This window comes from Anastrepha ludens, chromosome 5 (assembly GCF_028408465.1).
Source record: "Anastrepha ludens isolate Willacy chromosome 5, idAnaLude1.1, whole genome shotgun sequence".
Taxonomy (NCBI): domain Eukaryota; kingdom Metazoa; phylum Arthropoda; class Insecta; order Diptera; family Tephritidae; genus Anastrepha; species Anastrepha ludens.
The window spans coordinates 81,680,604-81,698,731 of record NC_071501.1 but is presented as its reverse complement, the minus strand read 5'-3'; the positions used below and the strand labels follow the sequence as shown (position 1 = coordinate 81,698,731).

General features: G+C 34.6%; 1 protein-coding gene across 3 annotated transcripts in view; it reads left to right on the top strand.

Moving 5' to 3' along the window:
- LOC128862824 (ATP-binding cassette subfamily G member 4) overlaps nucleotides 1–17,625 on the top strand; it is a 53,153-nt gene extending 35,528 nt beyond the window's left edge. For all 3 annotated transcript variants that reach the window (XM_054101582.1, XM_054101583.1, XM_054101584.1), the window contains exons 3-10: nucleotides 7,787–7,904; nucleotides 8,025–8,214; nucleotides 8,275–8,420; nucleotides 14,095–14,336; nucleotides 14,452–14,735; nucleotides 14,798–14,966; nucleotides 16,480–16,736; nucleotides 16,807–17,625. In XM_054101582.1, coding sequence (XP_053957557.1) covers nucleotides 7,787–7,904; nucleotides 8,025–8,214; nucleotides 8,275–8,420; nucleotides 14,095–14,336; nucleotides 14,452–14,735; nucleotides 14,798–14,966; nucleotides 16,480–16,736; nucleotides 16,807–17,238 — 1,838 coding nt within the window. In that variant the 3' untranslated portion in view covers nucleotides 17,239–17,625. The remainder of the gene's footprint in view (nucleotides 1–7,786; nucleotides 7,905–8,024; nucleotides 8,215–8,274; nucleotides 8,421–14,094; nucleotides 14,337–14,451; nucleotides 14,736–14,797; nucleotides 14,967–16,479; nucleotides 16,737–16,806) is intronic.
- Nucleotides 17,626–18,128: the final 503 nt, after the last annotated feature.

Here is an 18,128-nt window from a genome sequence, read left to right as displayed (position 1 = left end):
TTTTTTTTTGCAATAATTTGAAACAAAATGTTTAGGAAAACATAATTGTTTTTTCTTAAAAACTTTGGGCAAACCATTTTTTTTTTTTTGGAAATTAAAAAAAAAATTGACACAAAAGCAATGAGTTTGTAAATTTTTATTTTGGGAAATTTATTTTTGGAAATTGTTATATTGTAATTGTGAAAATTTTGTTTGTTAATAATAATTTTCTTTTGGAAATTAAAAACAAAATTTAGAAATTTAAAAAATTAGAAGTTTAAAAAAAAATTTTTTTGGACATTATTTTTTTCCAACTCGTGAGGACTTTTAAAAATTAAAAAAAAAAAAATGTTTAAATTAAAAACAAAATTTTTGGAATATTTTTTTTCTAATTTGTAACAATTATGTTTGTTAATAATAATATTTAGAAAATTCAGTTAAAAAATTTTTTTTGGAAATTGATTTCTGGAATTTTTTTTTTTTTGGGATATTTCGTTTTGGAAATTTCATTTTGAAAATTGTTTTTTTTTGACGTGATAACATCTTATAATTCGATGTAGCCGGCTGCACACACCCAAAAATTCGGCGTTATTTTGCTCAACCGTCGTTATCTTGCTCATACATCGTTACCTTGCTTGAACTGCAAGCGAGAGCGCGGAACGAACGACAAAGAGCACAATCGGCCCCCGCGTTCGGCAACGTTCGACATCTGGCTCTCTCCTACTTATGTGAGCATATACTATATATATGTATATGCCCATATGTATATGAATTCACATATTTGGTTTTGCATATGCCTTCTTCCTGTGTGCTTGGTAATGAACCATTTCTCTGTTGAGAATAGGACGATGATAGGAAAAGTAGGAAATGAAAGGGAGTGTTTCAAGTGTAATGTGTCTTGAAAAAGTCTTATCGATGATGTTGCCTCTTGGTGTTGTTAACTTATTAACGTCTGATGCACAATCGAAATTGAACATACCTTTCATGAATTTGATAAATGTTTTGTCATTTTTCACGTTTGTGTAAATGTAACTTGATCAATTCCATTGCGATTCCATTTACCTCCTTCTCTATATCCACACAAAATATATATCAAACAAATAAAATTAAAATTTTCTTTTGGAAAATGCAACCATTCCATCAGTATTTTCTTATGACGTTGTCACGTTAAACTATCGTCAGTAAACCGACTTTACAGACAACCTCTTTTTTTAATTTGTTTGTAAATATTTATTTTTCGAACTTTCCTTTTGGAAATTGCTTATTGTATTGTAATTTGTGTCAATTTCGTTTGTTATTAAAAATTTTTTTGGAAAACAAAATTAAGTAATTAAAAAAATGTTTAAACTTCAAAAAAATGTTTAAAGTTAAAGAAATGTTTAAGTTAAGTTTAAGTTAAAATAATATTGTTTTTGGAAATTGTTTTCTTTCTTATTAGTAAGAATTTTTAAAAATTAAAAAAAAAATTAAAAGAAATTTTGTTTTGTAAAGGTTTATTTTGGGAAATTTCTTTTTGGAAATTGTTATTTGTAAATTTAAAAAAAATAAAGAAATAAACAAATTTTGAAAGGAAAAAAAATAGTTTTGGAAATTGGTTTTAAAAAAATTTTTTTTCGGGAAATTTCTGTTTAGGAAATTCCTTTTTGGAAATTGTTTTCTTCTAATTTGTGATAATTTTGTTTGTTAAAATTTCCTTTTTAGAAAAAAGTATATATAATTGGAGCTTACACCCTTTCTGGGTGTTTGGCCGAGCTCTTTCTCCAATTTATGGTGTGTCTCTTGATATTTTCCACAATTAGAGGCACCTACAATTTTAAGTTGTCTTCAAATGGCAGATATTTCTTTTGCTTATGAAGAACTTTTTCATGGCGAAATACACTCGGCGTTGGAAAAAAAAGGTTTCTTCATTTTGGTGTTTCACGGTGATTCGAACCTACATACTCCGAATATATTTTCGTATATTAAAAACCAATGTCGATTTGAAAGAAAAAATTGTTATGCACATTTTTTTGGATTATTTTTATTTTTGAAATATTTGGGGTACTTTACACAGAATTTTCCTCAGACTAGTGCAGCTCCCCAGAGACTGAGTGCTAATGTTTTAATGTTCAAGGAATAATGCGGTAAACGGTGTTTAGGCTAAGATTATTTTCTTATTAGCTGCATCCGCGGCAATTTTGTTACCAGTAGAGATCGAATGGAGGACTTATCGTCCGCCATAGCAATACAGTTCGTGAGTAAAATAATTAATTTTACGCTTTATTTATGGACTATTTTTAATTTCAATTTTTTTTACATTTATTTCATTTTATTTTTTTAATTATTCTTTTAAAGCCCGAACCCACAACTATTGCTGATAGAACACTCGCAATAGGAATAATAATAATCTCTTATAAATTATTACAGTACCTTCCCACTTACTACTATCCGAAGTTCAAGTATTTATATAAAGATTGCACAGTAAGTCGTCCTATTATTGACTATTTGCTGACGTCACTAGATGATCTAAGTACGGTGTTGATTTGGATTTGAGAATATTTCCTTTCTCCACCCAGCAATTTGTTTATTTTCACTATTATTGGCAGTCTAAGGTACTCAAAACGCTTTACAGCGATTTTATCTTTGAGGAACGTACAATTATTCCACAATTACGAATATAAATGAATAACCAGTCATTAGTCAGCCTGTTTTTTGCAGCCTTTGTTCATGACGTTCCATTTCTAGCAAAAAACAAAAAATTTAATAAAAAAGTTTCAACTAGCCGTACATTTAAGTTGCGGCGATTACTAATGTAGCGACAGCAAAAGTAACGCCTACATGCATATGCTCATAGGCACGTGCTCATAGGGAAATGGCTATGCATTGACAGAATGTATGTATGTAGAGCACGAAATGCTTCAGATATACTTGGAATGGCCATCAGTACTAGTGCTCCACTTACTGCTGCTTTGCACCTGTAATAACTACCGGCACATTTATTGTGGATTACGCCCGGTCTACTTGCATAGTTTTATTTACATATCATACCAGATGCTATCCACTGCTCCGTCCGCGGTACATTATTTCATTTCACATAACACCAACACCTTTTCGGCCAAAATTATTTTCCTTATATCCCCATCGGCCGCCGTAGCCAAATAGGTTGGTGCGTGACTACCATTCGGAGTTCACTGATAACGTATATTAGGTTCAAATCTCGGTGAAACACCAAAATAAAGAAAAACATTTTTCTAATAGCGGTTGCCCCTCTGCAGGCAATGGCAAACCTCCGAGTGTATTTCTGCCATGAGAAAGCTCCTCATATAAATATCTGGCGTTCAGAGTCGGATTAAAAGTCTAGGTCCCTCCATTTTGTGGAACAACATCAAGACGCACATCACAAATAGGAGGAGGAGCTCGGCCAAACACCCAAAAAGGGTGTACGCGCCAATTATATATATATAATATATATAGACATATATATCCCCAACTAAAATGAATTCAAGCCTTGCTTAGTGTTTCTTAAATTTTTTTTAAACTTTCAAACAAAAAAATTATTTTAAGTATACTTTTTTCCTAAAAAATAAACTTTAACGAACAAATTTGTCCAAAAAATATGAATCAAAAAATTTCCAAATAATTTTTTTTCATTAACATTCAAACATTATTCAATAAATTTCAAAATTTTAAAATTTTTTAAAGCCATATATTCGGCTAAAGTACATTTTTAGCAAATAAAATTGATCCGAATTACAAAAAAAAATAGTTCTAAAAATTAAAAAAAATATATAATGGACTATGAATAAGTTCGTGCGGTTTTTTTCGAAATTTGAAACTTTATTGACGTAAAATGGTTACAAATTTAATATTCAAAATATTGTCCATCGCTTACTACTACTTTTTCCCATCTTTCTGGCAATTCACGGATTCCCTTTGTGAAAAATTCGGTCGGTTTTGCCGCAATCCACGAATCGATCCATTTTTTGACTTCATCGTAATTACGGAAGTGCTGGTCAGCCAGGCCATGTTGCATCGATCGGAAGAGATAGTAATCGGATGGCGCAAGGTCTGGACTATACGGCGGGTGGGGTAGGACATCCCATTTGAGCGTTTCTAAGTATGTTTTGACCACTTGTGCAACATGTGGCCGAACATTGTCATGTTGCAAAATAACTTTGTCGTGTCTATCGGCGTATTGCGGCCGTTTTTCTCGCAGTGCTCGGCTCAAACGCATCAATTGTCGTCGGTAGACATCCCCCGTAATCGTTTCATTCGGTTTCAGTAGCTCATAATACACAACACCCAGCTGGTCCCACCAGATACACAGCATAACCTTCAGGCCATGAATATTCTGCGCCGACGTCGATGTTGAAGCATGGCCAGGGTATCCATACGTTGCCCGACGTTTTGGATTGTCGTAATGGACCCACTTTTCATCGCCAGTCACAATTCGATGCAAAAAACCCTTTCTTTTGTGCCGTTGAAGCAGTTGTTCGCATGCCATAAAACGGCGTTCAACGTCTCTTGGCTTCAATTCATACGGCACCCAATGGCCTACCTTTCGGATCATTCCCATGGCTTTTAAACGTTTGGAAATGGTTGATTGATCAACTCCCAAAGTTTTTGCAACCTCTTCTTGCGTTTGAGCCGGATCTTGATCGAGCAATTCCTCCAATTCGGTATCCATGAACTTTGGCGGCGCACCCTCGCGTTCTTCGTCTTCCAAGCCAAAATCACCACTTTTAAAGCGTGCAAACCACTTCTGGCACGTTCGCTCAGATAGAGCATGCTCACCATAAACTTCCACCAAGATACGATGACTTTCGGCTGCTTTTTTCTTCATATTAAAATAATGAAGAAGAATTCCCCGCAAAAACACATTATTTGGCACGAAATTCGACATTTTCAAGTGTGGTAAAAATATTGTTGTTTACGCTTCAAATAAAAAACTTATACTGACGTTTGTGCCTTACGACAGTAGCTCTCCAATGAATGTTTGGAAATGTGGATCGATGGAATAATAATCAAGTTACGCCATCTGTTGTAAAACCGCACGAACTTATTCATAGTCCTATTATATATATTAAAAAACTCCAAATAATATCGTAATTTTATCCTAAAACATAAAAATATTAAAAACTTCATACTAAAATATTCAACATGCAATAAATCTCAACATTTAAAAATTTTTTAAAGCCATATATTCGGATAAGATGCATTTTTATATCAGCGAATAGTTTGGTAAACAAAGCTAGACTTGTCACAAATAACAAATAAAATAACTTTAAAAATGTTGAAAAAAAAATATAAAAAATTCAAGAAAACATTTGTTTTAAGTAAATATATTTTATCCTAAAACAAAATTGTTACAAATCACAAAAAAACAATTTCCAAACATAAATTCTCCGAAAAGAAATTTATCAAAAAAAAAACTTCCAAAAACAAATTCTGAAAAATTTCCAAAAAACTTTTTAATTTCTAATTTCAAAAAGTTCTGAAAAATGTCCAAAAAAATGTTTAATTTTCAATTTCAGTTTTTTTTTTTTTCAAAATTTTTTTTAACCTAAAATTTTTTTTTAACGTTCCAAAAAAAATTATTATAAGTGTTTTTTTCCAAATAACAATAAATTTCTACAAAACGAAATTGTCCCAATTTACAAAAAACCAAAACTTTCCAAAAATTTTTAATATAATAATAAAAAAAAAAATTTAAGTAAATTTTAGCCAAGATTACTAAATTTTTAAAGCCATAGATTCAGATAAGATGCATTTTTACCTCAGCGATTATTTTAACAAACCAAATTGTTGCAAATTAGAAAAATTTTTTAAAAATAAAATAAAAAAAGTTTTCATACAAAGTTTTCAAACAAAACATTGTTTTAAGTAAATATATTTTATCATCAAAAAAAATTCTGAAAAATTTCCAAAAAAATTTTTAATTTTCAATTTCAAAAAAATCTGAAAAATTTCCACAAAAATTTTTAATTTTCAATTTCATTTTTTTTTTATTCAAATTTTTTTTTAATTTAAAATTTTTTTTAAAGTTCCAAAAAAAATAAATTTAGGTATCCTTTTTTCCAAATAACAATAGTTTTCTACAAACGAAATTGTCCCAATTTAAAAAAACAAAAATTTGTAATATAATAATAAAAAAAAAAATTTAAGTAAATTTTAGCCAAGATTACTAATTTTTAAAGTCATAGATTCAGATAAGATGCATTTTTACCTCAGCGATTATTTTAACAAAATTTTGAAAAATAAAATAAAAAAAGTTTTCATACAAAGTTTTGAAACAAAACATTGTTTTAAGTAAATATATTTTAGCATCAAAAAAAATTCTGAAAAATTTCCAAAAAAATTTTTAGTTTTCAATTTCAAAAAATTCTGAAAAATGTCCACAAAAATTTTTAATTTTCAATTTCATTTTTTTTTAATTCAAATTTTTTTTTAATTTAAAATTTTTTTTAAAGTTCCAAAATAAAATAAATTTAGGTTTCCTTTTTTCCAAATAACAATAGTTTTCTACCAACGAAATTGTCCCAATTTAAAAAAACAAATATTTTTAATATAATAATAAAAAAAAAATTTAAGTAAATTTTAGCCAAGATTACTACATTTTTAAAATCATAGATAAGATGCATTTTTACCTCAGCGATTATTTTAACAAACCAAATTGTTACAAATTAGAAACATTTTGAAAAATAAAATAAAAAATTTTTTCAAGCAAAACATTTTTTTAAGTAAATATATTTTATCATACAAAATAAACTCTGATAAACGAAATTGTCACAAATTACAAAAAACAAAAGATTTGTTCAAACATATTGAATAAAAAAAATTTTTTTTTTTTTATAATTTAAACAAAAATTCCAAACAAAAATTTTTTTAATTTTTGAAAATTAAAAAACTTTCCGAAAAATATTTTAAATTATGTTTTATCCTAAAAAATAAAAGCTAAAATGCTAAAAACACTTATTAAAGTATTTGACTTTAAAAATCTCAAAATTGTAAAATTTCTTCAAAATACTATCAGTTTGCTTCTTGTTATGCTTAAGCTTACAAATAAATCTATTTCAGCAGAATTTACGACAATGTCCAACATGACATGGAACCGCTCATATGTATTTCTGAAATAGGTAACGGTTGAGCTGCTAGCTGCTGCGCTAGCCAAGGTAGCCATTTGAATTAAGTTTATTTCACATTGAATCGGAAGGTTTAATAATAATAATACCAATTGGCACCTACACCCTTTATAAGGTGCTTGGCCCGGCTCTTCCACTTATACAGGTACATACATATGTGATGTGCAACTTGATGCTTTCCCACAAATGGGATGGAAAGGTTTACTCTTTCTAATGAAGTAAAAGCCATTGAAAACTGTCGAACGGAGTTTTGAACGCAATATATGAAATTGTCCAATTCGTGGAACTTATTTGCAAATCAGCATTCAGCATTCAGCTTAGGTATAAATTATTATTACCATAAAATTAACTATAAACTTATAAGCCTAATGCACTTCCACCATCGGCTATTGCTAAGAAAATTCTCAGAACTATTATATTTATGCGGAATTGCGGAATATGAATGGCAAATTTATTTTATCAGTTTTATCAACGTAAAATTTTGCCCTGCCACGTAAATGAAAAAAGGTTAATTTTATAGCTAACCGCCCCTTAATTACGCGCTTTACTACTTATTGTTATTATCCCTTGCAACAATGCAACAGCATTGCAATTAGCATATTTCAATAAATTATTTTTTGATATTTCATATTCGCATCGATTGACTTTGTAATAATAACAACAACAACAACACATGCAACACAAAGGTCGTAAACAGTTGCTGCGCAGCATCAACGGGCAATTTCGTGCGCACGAGCTAACTGCCATTATGGGACCATCGGGGGCGGGGAAGACAACATTATTGAATCTGCTAGCCGGCTATGGGTATGTATCAGGCAATGTTAACTTAATTACATAGCATGATTTCACCTGCCACGCATACATTTGCATTCTGCTTTATTGGGTACTAATTTGTAAATTAATAATTTATGTATTTATCGGCAGCGCAAAGAAAACATCGGGTGAAATACTTGTCAATAACAGTCCGCGCGACATGAAAGTTTTCCGCAAAATGTCACGCTATATCATGCAAAACGACATACTGGATCCACATTTCACGGTGCTGGAGGCGATGTTGTTGGCCGCCAATCTGAAGTTGGGCAACGAATTGAATAACGAGCAAAAACTGGAAGTGGTGAGTTGGAGTTGACTATAACTTCTGGATGAAATATATTGTGAATGGAATCGCTTTCAGATCGATGAAATACTCAGAATGTTGGGTTTGAAGAAAGCGGAAAATACCAGTACAATGCGGCTGTCAGGTGGCGAAAAGAAACGTTTATGCATAGCATTGGAATTGGTGAATAATCCACCGGTATTATTTCTCGATGAGCCCACGACGTAAGTTGATCAGTTTTAAATATAATATTTATTATTTGTTATACCCGAATGCAGCGGTGAAAGACGCTGGTACATAGATAATAAGTGCCTTCGATTCGCCACGTCTCTGCTTGCTATGTTTTGGCTCTGCTCGCTTGCCGAAAAATTTGCATGTGAAAGCAACAACATAGTTATCGAGCAAGATTTGCCCCCAACGAGCATGGTTATACCTCATTTTTGTTTTTGTTTTTTTGGCGGCGAGGTTGGGTTCAAAATGTCTTCGCACCATATAGTAACGCAGCGATGGTTGGTGCGGATGGATTTTTCTTGGATTTTTCCCTCCTCCTCGGGACTGCTTCCGCATTGCTTCGAGGTAGAGTGCTAAGACGGCGTCCTAAGAACGACGCTTACTTACTCACTCTGCGTCCAGGGTCGCCTGTTTTAAGAAACCTATGCGCAATGCTCTTCAGCATAACTTTCCATTTCACGTTTCTTTTTTCGGATAACATCCTCCCCGAAATTTGCGACGGCATTCCATTTTTCTTCGTCTATCATCATTTTCTCAATTATTTCTTCACCTCTTGCATTTAAAAAAGGTGTGCTCATCACACTCAGTATCTCCATATATGCAGTTTGATAAGCTCACTTTTCCCATTCGCCAATATACTTGGGAAAGGACCCATGTCCGGACAAAAATTGTGTGAGGTAATAGTTAACCTCACCGTGCTTTCTTTCTACCCACTTTTTTCGATCGGGTATTAGTCTCGCTGTCCATCTACCGTACCGTTCAGAGTTCCATCTTGCCTGCCAATGTATGTATAAGCGTTTGAACTCTAATATCGGAGAAGCGTGGTACTGGGATTCCTGTGTCTTTTGCCTCCCATCTCCGTTTGCGCTCTTGTGCTAGAATATCTATAGGGATGGTTCCGCTGATAACTAAAACCGCTTCTCAGATACTGTTCTGTATGAGGAAGCCACTCTGAGAGCGCAGGTGCGTTGCACAGATTACAGAGTTTTCCGCCGGCATTGCACCCTTAGCGAATCTGCCCATATTTCGCATCCGTATAAAAGAATCGAGTTAGTCGTGTCCATTAAAAGTTTTCGCTTGGTCTGCGTTAGACCTCCAAGGTTTGCCTTGAGCTTACTTAACATGCCGCTGCAAGGTTTGGCAGCTCTTATAGCAGCATAATTTTTGTTAGTCTAATTGCACTCCTAGGTATTTGACCACTCTTTTTGTCGATAAAGTGGCATCGAATACTTCAATATCTACTTCTAATGGGATACGTCTGTTCGTTAGAAGGATTAACTCTGTTTTCTCTGTGGCCAGCTTTAATCCATGGTCCTCTAGCCATGTCTGAACTCGAATCATCACCTGATTTACCTTCCTTTTGGCTTCGTCGGTGTTTCGAGCGATTATTACAGCTGCGATGTCATCTGCGTATCCCACTAAGTGCACATCTTCAGACATCTCAATGCGAAGGATTTCATCGGAGCTTATATTCCAAAGTTCAGGCCCGAGTATTGATCCTTGGGCCTGCTGTAATTTGTTTAGTCATACATCCTTCTCGCCTTTCGTAGAAGAGCACGTGGTTGCTTAGATAGCTACGAATAATCTTCAGTAGATTATTCGGGATCTTGAATTTTACCTTTAGGGCTTCAATTGCGTCTTCCCAACTTAGACTGTTGAAAGCATTTCTAATATCCAGAGTGGCTAGTAATACTAAGCGTTTGGAGTATCGATTACCTGCCTGGACATGTTCTACGCTAGCTATTACATCTTAGATGGCTCCTAAGGTAGATCTGCCGCTTCTAAAACCATGTTGCCTCTCAGACAGGCCACCATTGATCTCTACGGCTTCGCTAAACCTACGATTATAAATCATGGAACTGGTATACCTATAGTAAATCACTATTTTCAATGCTGCCAACTCTCTTTGAAGAGAGTTTCATTAGTCCGAGTTGCAGCAACAAATGTTTCCGCATATGAACGCGGGCTTACTAACACTCATTAAGTGCTTCTAAACAGTTTGAAATTTTTGGCAGCTCTTTTCCAATGTTACCAATATGTGTTTATTTATACCAGCTACTTCATCTATTCGTCCCATGCTAACGCTTGGCAAATCGAAGAGGCCTATTATAACTACCTCGAGGTTATTTGTAGCATTCGAAAGAAATCGAGATAGTTAAAAACAAATAAATACTAAGGTATTCAGAATGACGGGGGGAATCGATTCACCCATGTCTGCCTATCCATCCATGAGTTCATGTGTAAGATAGTCCGAGTGAAAAGTGAGATAAGTAAACAAAACTTGATAGACAATTTGCTCTTGACGTAAAGTAAATTAGTAAAGAAGATCAACCAAATCGGACACTAACTATAGCCTGCTTCCGTGTAACGATAATTTTCAATAATGCAAAAAAGGAAACATCCTTTATCATCTTCGTCTTTTGATCTTGATTATCTATTGTCAATTAAATTGGAGGCAACTAAATAGAAATTCTGATCCGTGGTTACTAATCTGATCTTTACAATGACGTGCACGGATCTTATTAGCCAATGCATATCAAAAATTTATTTGTTTTAATAAAACTTTGGCATACTTTTTATTGCTTGCCAAATGATTTAAAACTGAACGTTCAATAAAACTGGCAACACAAACTAGTCTTATATTCGTCCGGTCCACTGTATACACGAGTATACTGGTACTGTGGCCAATAATGGGCGCATGAATCCCAGACTCATACTCAGACCCATACGCTAGTTGCACAAATTTGATGAGAATTTTGTGTAAAGAACTCGAATTATTCTCTTATAAGGTTCAATAAATTCAGAAATTTAAGGTTGGAAAATGACTACGATTTTACTAAAATAACCTATACGGCTATTATTCAGATAAAAATTAAATAAAAATATATATATAAAAGTCTCAAAAATGTTGAATACAATTTTTTTTTAAATTCCAAAATAATTCGTTTTTTCAAAAATAAATAAAATCTAGAAAAAAATAAATGTATCCCTTATTCCAATTTCCAAAAAACCTTTCCAAAACAAAAACAGTTTTTAAAGATAATAAATTTTCCAAAAATTTTTAATAAAAACTTTTAAGATGAAAAATACTGTGATTTTCTAAAAAAGTCACTTTAAAAAAAAGTTACCAAAAAAATTAAAAACAAAAATATAAAGTATTTTTCTAAAAAATATTCTTTAACAAACAGAATTGTCAAATTACAAAAACAAATTTCCAATCATCATTCCCAAAAAACACTTTTTTACAGATAGTTTTTAAAAAAAACAAAAAATCTTTAACAAAAAAATTGTCACAAATTACAAAAACCAAAAAATTTTTCAAAAATTCTGAACCCATAAATAAAAAAAAATTAGGCTGGAATATATTACGAATTTTTCAAAAACCCAGTAAAAAAAATTTTTTTTATTCACACTTTTTTTCTAAAAAATATACTTTAACAAACAGTATTGTCAAAGTACAAAACCAAATTTCCAAAAACCATTTTTAAGGAAAATTTTTCACAAAAAAGATTAACTTTAACAAATAAAATTGTCACAAATTACAAAAGCAACAAATTTTCCAAAAATGTTGAATAAAAAAATTTAAAGCAGGAAAATGACTGCGATTTTACTAAAAAAACGACAGTAAAATCAAAACTCAAAAAAAGGGCCAAAAACAATTTTCTTAGAAAAAAAAATCCAAAAAACCTTTCCAAAACAAAAAATGTTTAAAGGATATTTTTTTTTTAAATAAACTTTAACAAACAAATTTGTCACAAATTATTGTATAAAAACCAAAAAATTGTGAATCAAAAAACAAAATTCGAAACAAATTTTTTTAAGCACGTTTTATCCTGAGAAATAAATTGAAAAAAAACACCATACCAAAATATTCAACATTCAATAAACATCAAAAGATGGCGCAGAAACTTTTAGTTCCTCATATGTATGTACAAGGTGTCGCAAAAGTAACCTTGCGATGTTTTTTGGCGGTAATTTAAAAAAAAATGAAAAACTTTGATTCTTCTTGTGGATTATTTTTATTTGGTCTTTTAACTTTTTTTACATCAAGTCGAGAATATGATGTCATGTAAATGGCCGCCGCCGCAGTTGATTGCCATTTAAGCCCTTTGAGCGATCTTGCTGGCCAGTGCAAATCGCCAAAACGGGAGATTATTTTTAATGAAAAATCATCTTCCTCTTGGTGGTGATTAAGGATGGCTTGAGCGTATGTTAGACGCGATTGGCGGTCAGCAGCTAACATCTGATGCACCGTCTGGACTTTGTACGGAAACATCTTCAAATCTTGTACCAAAATTCGCTGTAAAGACCGTCGACTGATACCCATTTGCGTGGTACGTCGTCTGGTCGATGTCAACGACGCTTCCATGACATCCTCGGCTACAGCAGCAATATTCTCTGCAGAACGGCTACTCCGGGGTCAGCCACGCCTGGCAGCATCTCGTGTTGTGCCAGTCTCTTCGAGGCGAGCGGCTAAACGTCGCAGTGTTTCACCAGTAGACGTTGGACGGCGAGGAAATCTGCGACGAAATTCACGTTGTGCCAAAGTCACCGACCGATTATTGGTCAAATAAATAGTCAGCAATATTCCGCGTTCTGGAGCAGTGTAGCGTAACATTGTTTATTAACGTGTATTTCGCATGTGTTTACTATACAAATGTCAAAACAGAACTGACATTAGGGGCCAATCGCAAAATTTATAGCATTTTCTTATAGGAGGATTACTTTAGCGCCACCTGTTGCATACATCTACCCGGTAATTCATTCACCAGAGAGACAAGCAGCAGGACCCAGAGAAGTGAAAGTGAAAACCACAATCTGAATAAGCGAATACATCAACTGATCGACTGCAAGCAACTAATCGATTATGTACGCTTAGCCTGTTAATGGTAATCGCTTCACTTTCGAAACAAATTTTGCTATTCGATTTACCGATTGATCGGTAAGTAGGGAAATTGCAGGTAGTGACCACCCACATCCGAATAGGTTCAGCATGATTCGGTAGGTTCAAAGGGCAAGGTAGGTTTTCGGTAGGCTTGCTAAGCGAAGCAAAACTGTAATAGTCACTCCAGCTGCCACGCATAGGAAGCTCAGCAGAAGAATTGCGTTAGCTCATTAACTTAACTTAAACTCTTCCAATCAGTCGTTTCTCAAAAGGCAAGGAAATAACGTGAGCGCTGGTTGTGTTGAATTTTTTTTATATCAGCAACACAATCGCAGTTTGAACCGACCTCTGTTGTGAGCACATCCCCTGTTACGTCAGCAAATCAGTTGATTTCTTAAAAATCGTTAAGTAGTCTTAAGATGGTCACACCTTATGAATTTTCAACACAGAATTCAAAACCTACTACGTACATAAGATCATCAATTTACCGAAGAAGTTGCTTCTAGTAGCGGCTGCTCCTCACTAGGGAATGGCAAATTTCCAAAAAAAAATGTTTTTGTTTTGTTTTTTGCCATAAGATATTTCTCATTTTAGTCAGTTCAAATTTGTACCCACTTCACAGGAACACCACATAAAGCTTATTCAAGGCACGCCTAATGTATTGTTCTCATTGGACACCAACTTTAGATCTATTACAATTTTTAGCCGGGTATTTAAAACAAGATTTCGCTCGAGGCTCTTCTACACTTGTTTATTATTATTTTTTTGTCCTCTCTTTCCAGTGGTCTCGACGACATCTCCAGTTCTCAGTGCATAACACTCCTTCGCGGCATTGCACATCGCACTGGACGTACAGTTATTTGCTCGATTCACACTCCGTCCGCCAAAGTGTTCGATATGTTCGACAAGGTTTACATATTAGCCGAGGGGCAGTGCATTTATCAGGGAGCGGGCGCAAATATTGTGCCTTACATGAAACAAATTGGACTGACATGTCCGCGTACTTACAATCCTGCCGACTTTGGTGAGTTTCAAAGCATACTTTAATCTGGAGCGCTAGGAATATGAGTGCCCATACAAATTATTAAATAATGTTTAGCTTCTAAGTTAAAAATATTTTCATTCTTTCTCTTTTGCAGTTATCGAAGTTGCCTGCCATGAATATGGCAACCAGTACCATGAACCAATGGTTGCTGCTGTAAAAAATGGCAAGGTTTATCGCTGGTCGCTACATCAAGAATACCGGCAACTCACATCGAATGCCACCAATAAATCAGATACCACCTCCGGTGCCTCGTCCTTCGATGAGTTGGAACAATTCGAAGAGGAAATCAATCCGAAGCTATTGAAGCAAAAAGCCACGTGGTGGATGCAATACCGGCTGCTGCTGATGCGCATGATGGTGCAGATGTGGCGCGATAAGGTATGTAAAGGGAAGTGATAGCTGTTAGCTTTCAATTATTAACTATTCTCTACTCATTCCAGTCCTACATGAAGCTGAAATTCTACATGAATATCGTCTTGGGGCTGATTGTTGGTGGAATTTACAAAGGCATTGGCGATGATGCCTCTAAGGCGTTCTTCAATTTTGGATTTGTCTTTACGATAATTATTGCGTATTTATATCTGCCGATGATGCCTGTATTGTTACAATGTAGGTGACATCTTTTAAGCTAGAAAGTTAGCATAGTCTGTATAAAGTATGAACTTAAAAGTAACATCATCAAGCTTGCGAAGGGCGGCAAAAAAGTTTGGGGAATGAGGTGGAAAGGGGAGGGATAGTTAAGTTGAAGATGAATACAGGTAACTCTTCTCAGATCAGTCAACCATGCTTCGGTAAGACAGACTTCGCAACATGATTATTGGAAATGGGCGGGTTACCTTTTTTCCTTAGATGATGTGTTCTTTTGTCCTACTGCATGGACTTCTGCTTCGGAAACCCGAGTTTCATCTTCGGTCTCTGTTTTTTCCATATCGACTGAGAGCACCACCACAATCGAACGACCTGGGCGCTGATCGACTTCAGTTGCGTGTCAGCCTTGCTTGAATGATTTGTGTCAGTTATGAATCAATATATTTCCTGGGTAAGGCTCCTCGTACCGAGGACAAATCGAAGTGCCTGCTGTTCTCAAACAAACAATCGACACTCTTGCGTTTCGGCACCCACAACAGTTATGATTTCGAGGTTGTAAGAGATTTTGTGTATCTAGAAAGCAGTATCACTACCGATAACAGTGTCAGCCTTGAAATCCAACGGAGAATCTCTCTTGCCAACAAGTGCTACTTTGCACTGAGTAGCCAACTGAGTAGTAAAGTCCTCTCTCAACGAACAAAAGTAACACGTTACAAGGCTCACATAATGCCGACCCTAACGTAAAAGGCAGAATCTTGGAAGATGACCTTATCCGAAGATTAGTGGAACTTTGCACGTTGGCAACGGCGAATAACGCATGCGATAGAACGATAAGCGGTATGAGCTTTACGACGACATAGACATAGCACAGCGAAAAGATCCAACGATTTCGTTGGCTGGGTCATATCGTCCGAATGGATACAAATGCTCCGATTTTTCATGTATTCGGTGCGGTACCAGCTGGTGGTAGTAGAAGAAGAGGAAGGCCTCCTCTGCGTTGGAAAGATCAGGTGGAGCAGGACTTGGCTTCACTTGGTGTTTCCAACTGGAGCCGGTTAGTGCAAGAAACAAACGGCTGGCGCGCTTTGTCGAAGTCGGCCAAAATCGCGTAAGCGGCTATCGCGCTAATCAAGAAGAACGGTATCCGTAAATAGATAGCACCTCTTTCAGAATGATTTGTCTTCTTTTCCTTGCACGAAATTCCATTTTATCCATAGTTAATGTTTTATTTTCGCTTGAGTTGTTAAACAGGCGATATCTCAAAGTTGAAGGCGCCAATTTGACTGAAACTTAGTAGCTATAGTAGAATTTAATCACCAAGTAGCGTCAAGCATGAAAAACCCAGTCATTATCTCTCCAAAGCCTCCACTTCGTGCACTTTTTAACCTCTCCTCCTATACACCTCTCCTCCTACACATCATTTTATGAAATAAACTCAACATGGTGTTACTTTAAAGTCGAGCTTTTTTGTGACTTGACTACGATTATTCGTTCGTCTTTACCTCAAACTAAGCCTCTCCTCTTTTTTCTCCAGTTCCCACAGAGATGAAATTTCTAAAACGCGAATACTTCAATCAGTGGTATAATCTCAGTTCCTATTATGCCGCTTTGATCTGTTCCAAATTGCCTTTTATGTTCTTGCTGGCCACCATCTACCTCATCATGGTGTATCTAATGTCCGGTCAACCGTTAGAGCTGTTCCGTTTTTGTATGCTTTTCTTAATCGCGTTTCTAACCGCCATGACTTCGGAGAGCTTGGGTCTACTAATATCGTCGCGTCTAAGTTTGGTGGTAAGTAACTTCGCCGCTGCACTTCTTCATCATTCAAGTTATCAATCCATATCACAAATTTCTCTTTCAGAATGCCATGTTCATGGGTCCAGTAGTTGCGGTGCCACTCATTCTACTCTCCTGCTATGGCATTGGTTATGGCAAATCTGTCTATATACATCCTTTGATGCGCTATCTGATGCAACTGAGCTATCTGCGTCACGGCATGGAAGGCCTGGTAGTCGCTCTGTATGGTTACGATCGAGAGGATCTACATTGTCCAGATACCGAAATATTTTGTATGTTTAGGAAATCGCAATTCTTGCTTATGATTCTTGGCTTCGAGAATCTCAACTATCTGTTCTCGGTGTGCTGTTTGGTGATTTTTTATATAATTTTTACGCTCGCCGCATATCTTATGATACGTCATCGTCTCTCGCTGCGATCCTCCAACAATGTGATCATCCAATATGCGAGTCAATTCTTGGTGAAGCATTTCAATTTTGCTTCTTATAATTACTAACGGTGCATAAATATGTATTTAATTATTTTTTCTTAAATGCTGTACAAAGAATATTTATTATGTTATTGACTAAATGACAATTTAGGGAATGCTTGAGAGGGAGTAGTTAGCATAGAGTAAAAAAAAAGAATATTTTTGATAAAATACTACTTAAGTATTTAGAATAGTTATTTTGCCATAAAAACTAAATCTTCGACTTGTGATCAATTTGAATAACTTTTTAAAGTTTTTTATAACTACTTGTGTATGTATGCGCATACATATTTTATGTATGTATTTATGATCTTTAATAATTTTAAGCTGATGTACTTTACGATTGCTTAACCCGGTGGATTACAGTGATATTAGAATTAATTAAAAATTACTAATAAAATGTAAAATTTTTTTTTCGAAGAAAAGAGTTTAAGTAAATTTTGTGGAATATTTGAAGTAAGAAAGCCATTTTTTTATGGATTATTTAAAAATAGAAAATTCAGGCATTAGCAGAATTTTACTATATTTGTATTATATTAGGTATGCAACTAAGTTATTGCTGATTTTTTTCATGAAAATATAACTTTATTCTGAAAAAATGGTTACAAGTGAATCATTGAAAGTATTGTCCATCGCGGTAAAACTGTTCATCTTTTGAGGCTATCCACGGGTCAAGCCATTTTTTGATGTCTTCATATGGATGGAACTGCTGGTCAGCTAGACCATGTGCCATCGATCGGAACAAGTGATAATCGGACGGCGCAATATCTGGAGATTTGGAGAATATGGCGGGTGGGGTAGAATTTTCCGTTTCAGTGTTTCCCGGTAGATTTTAACGGGTTTGGCAAAGTGCGGCCGAACGTTGTCATGCTGTAGAATCACTTTTTCATGCCTCTCGGCGTATTGCGGAAACTTCT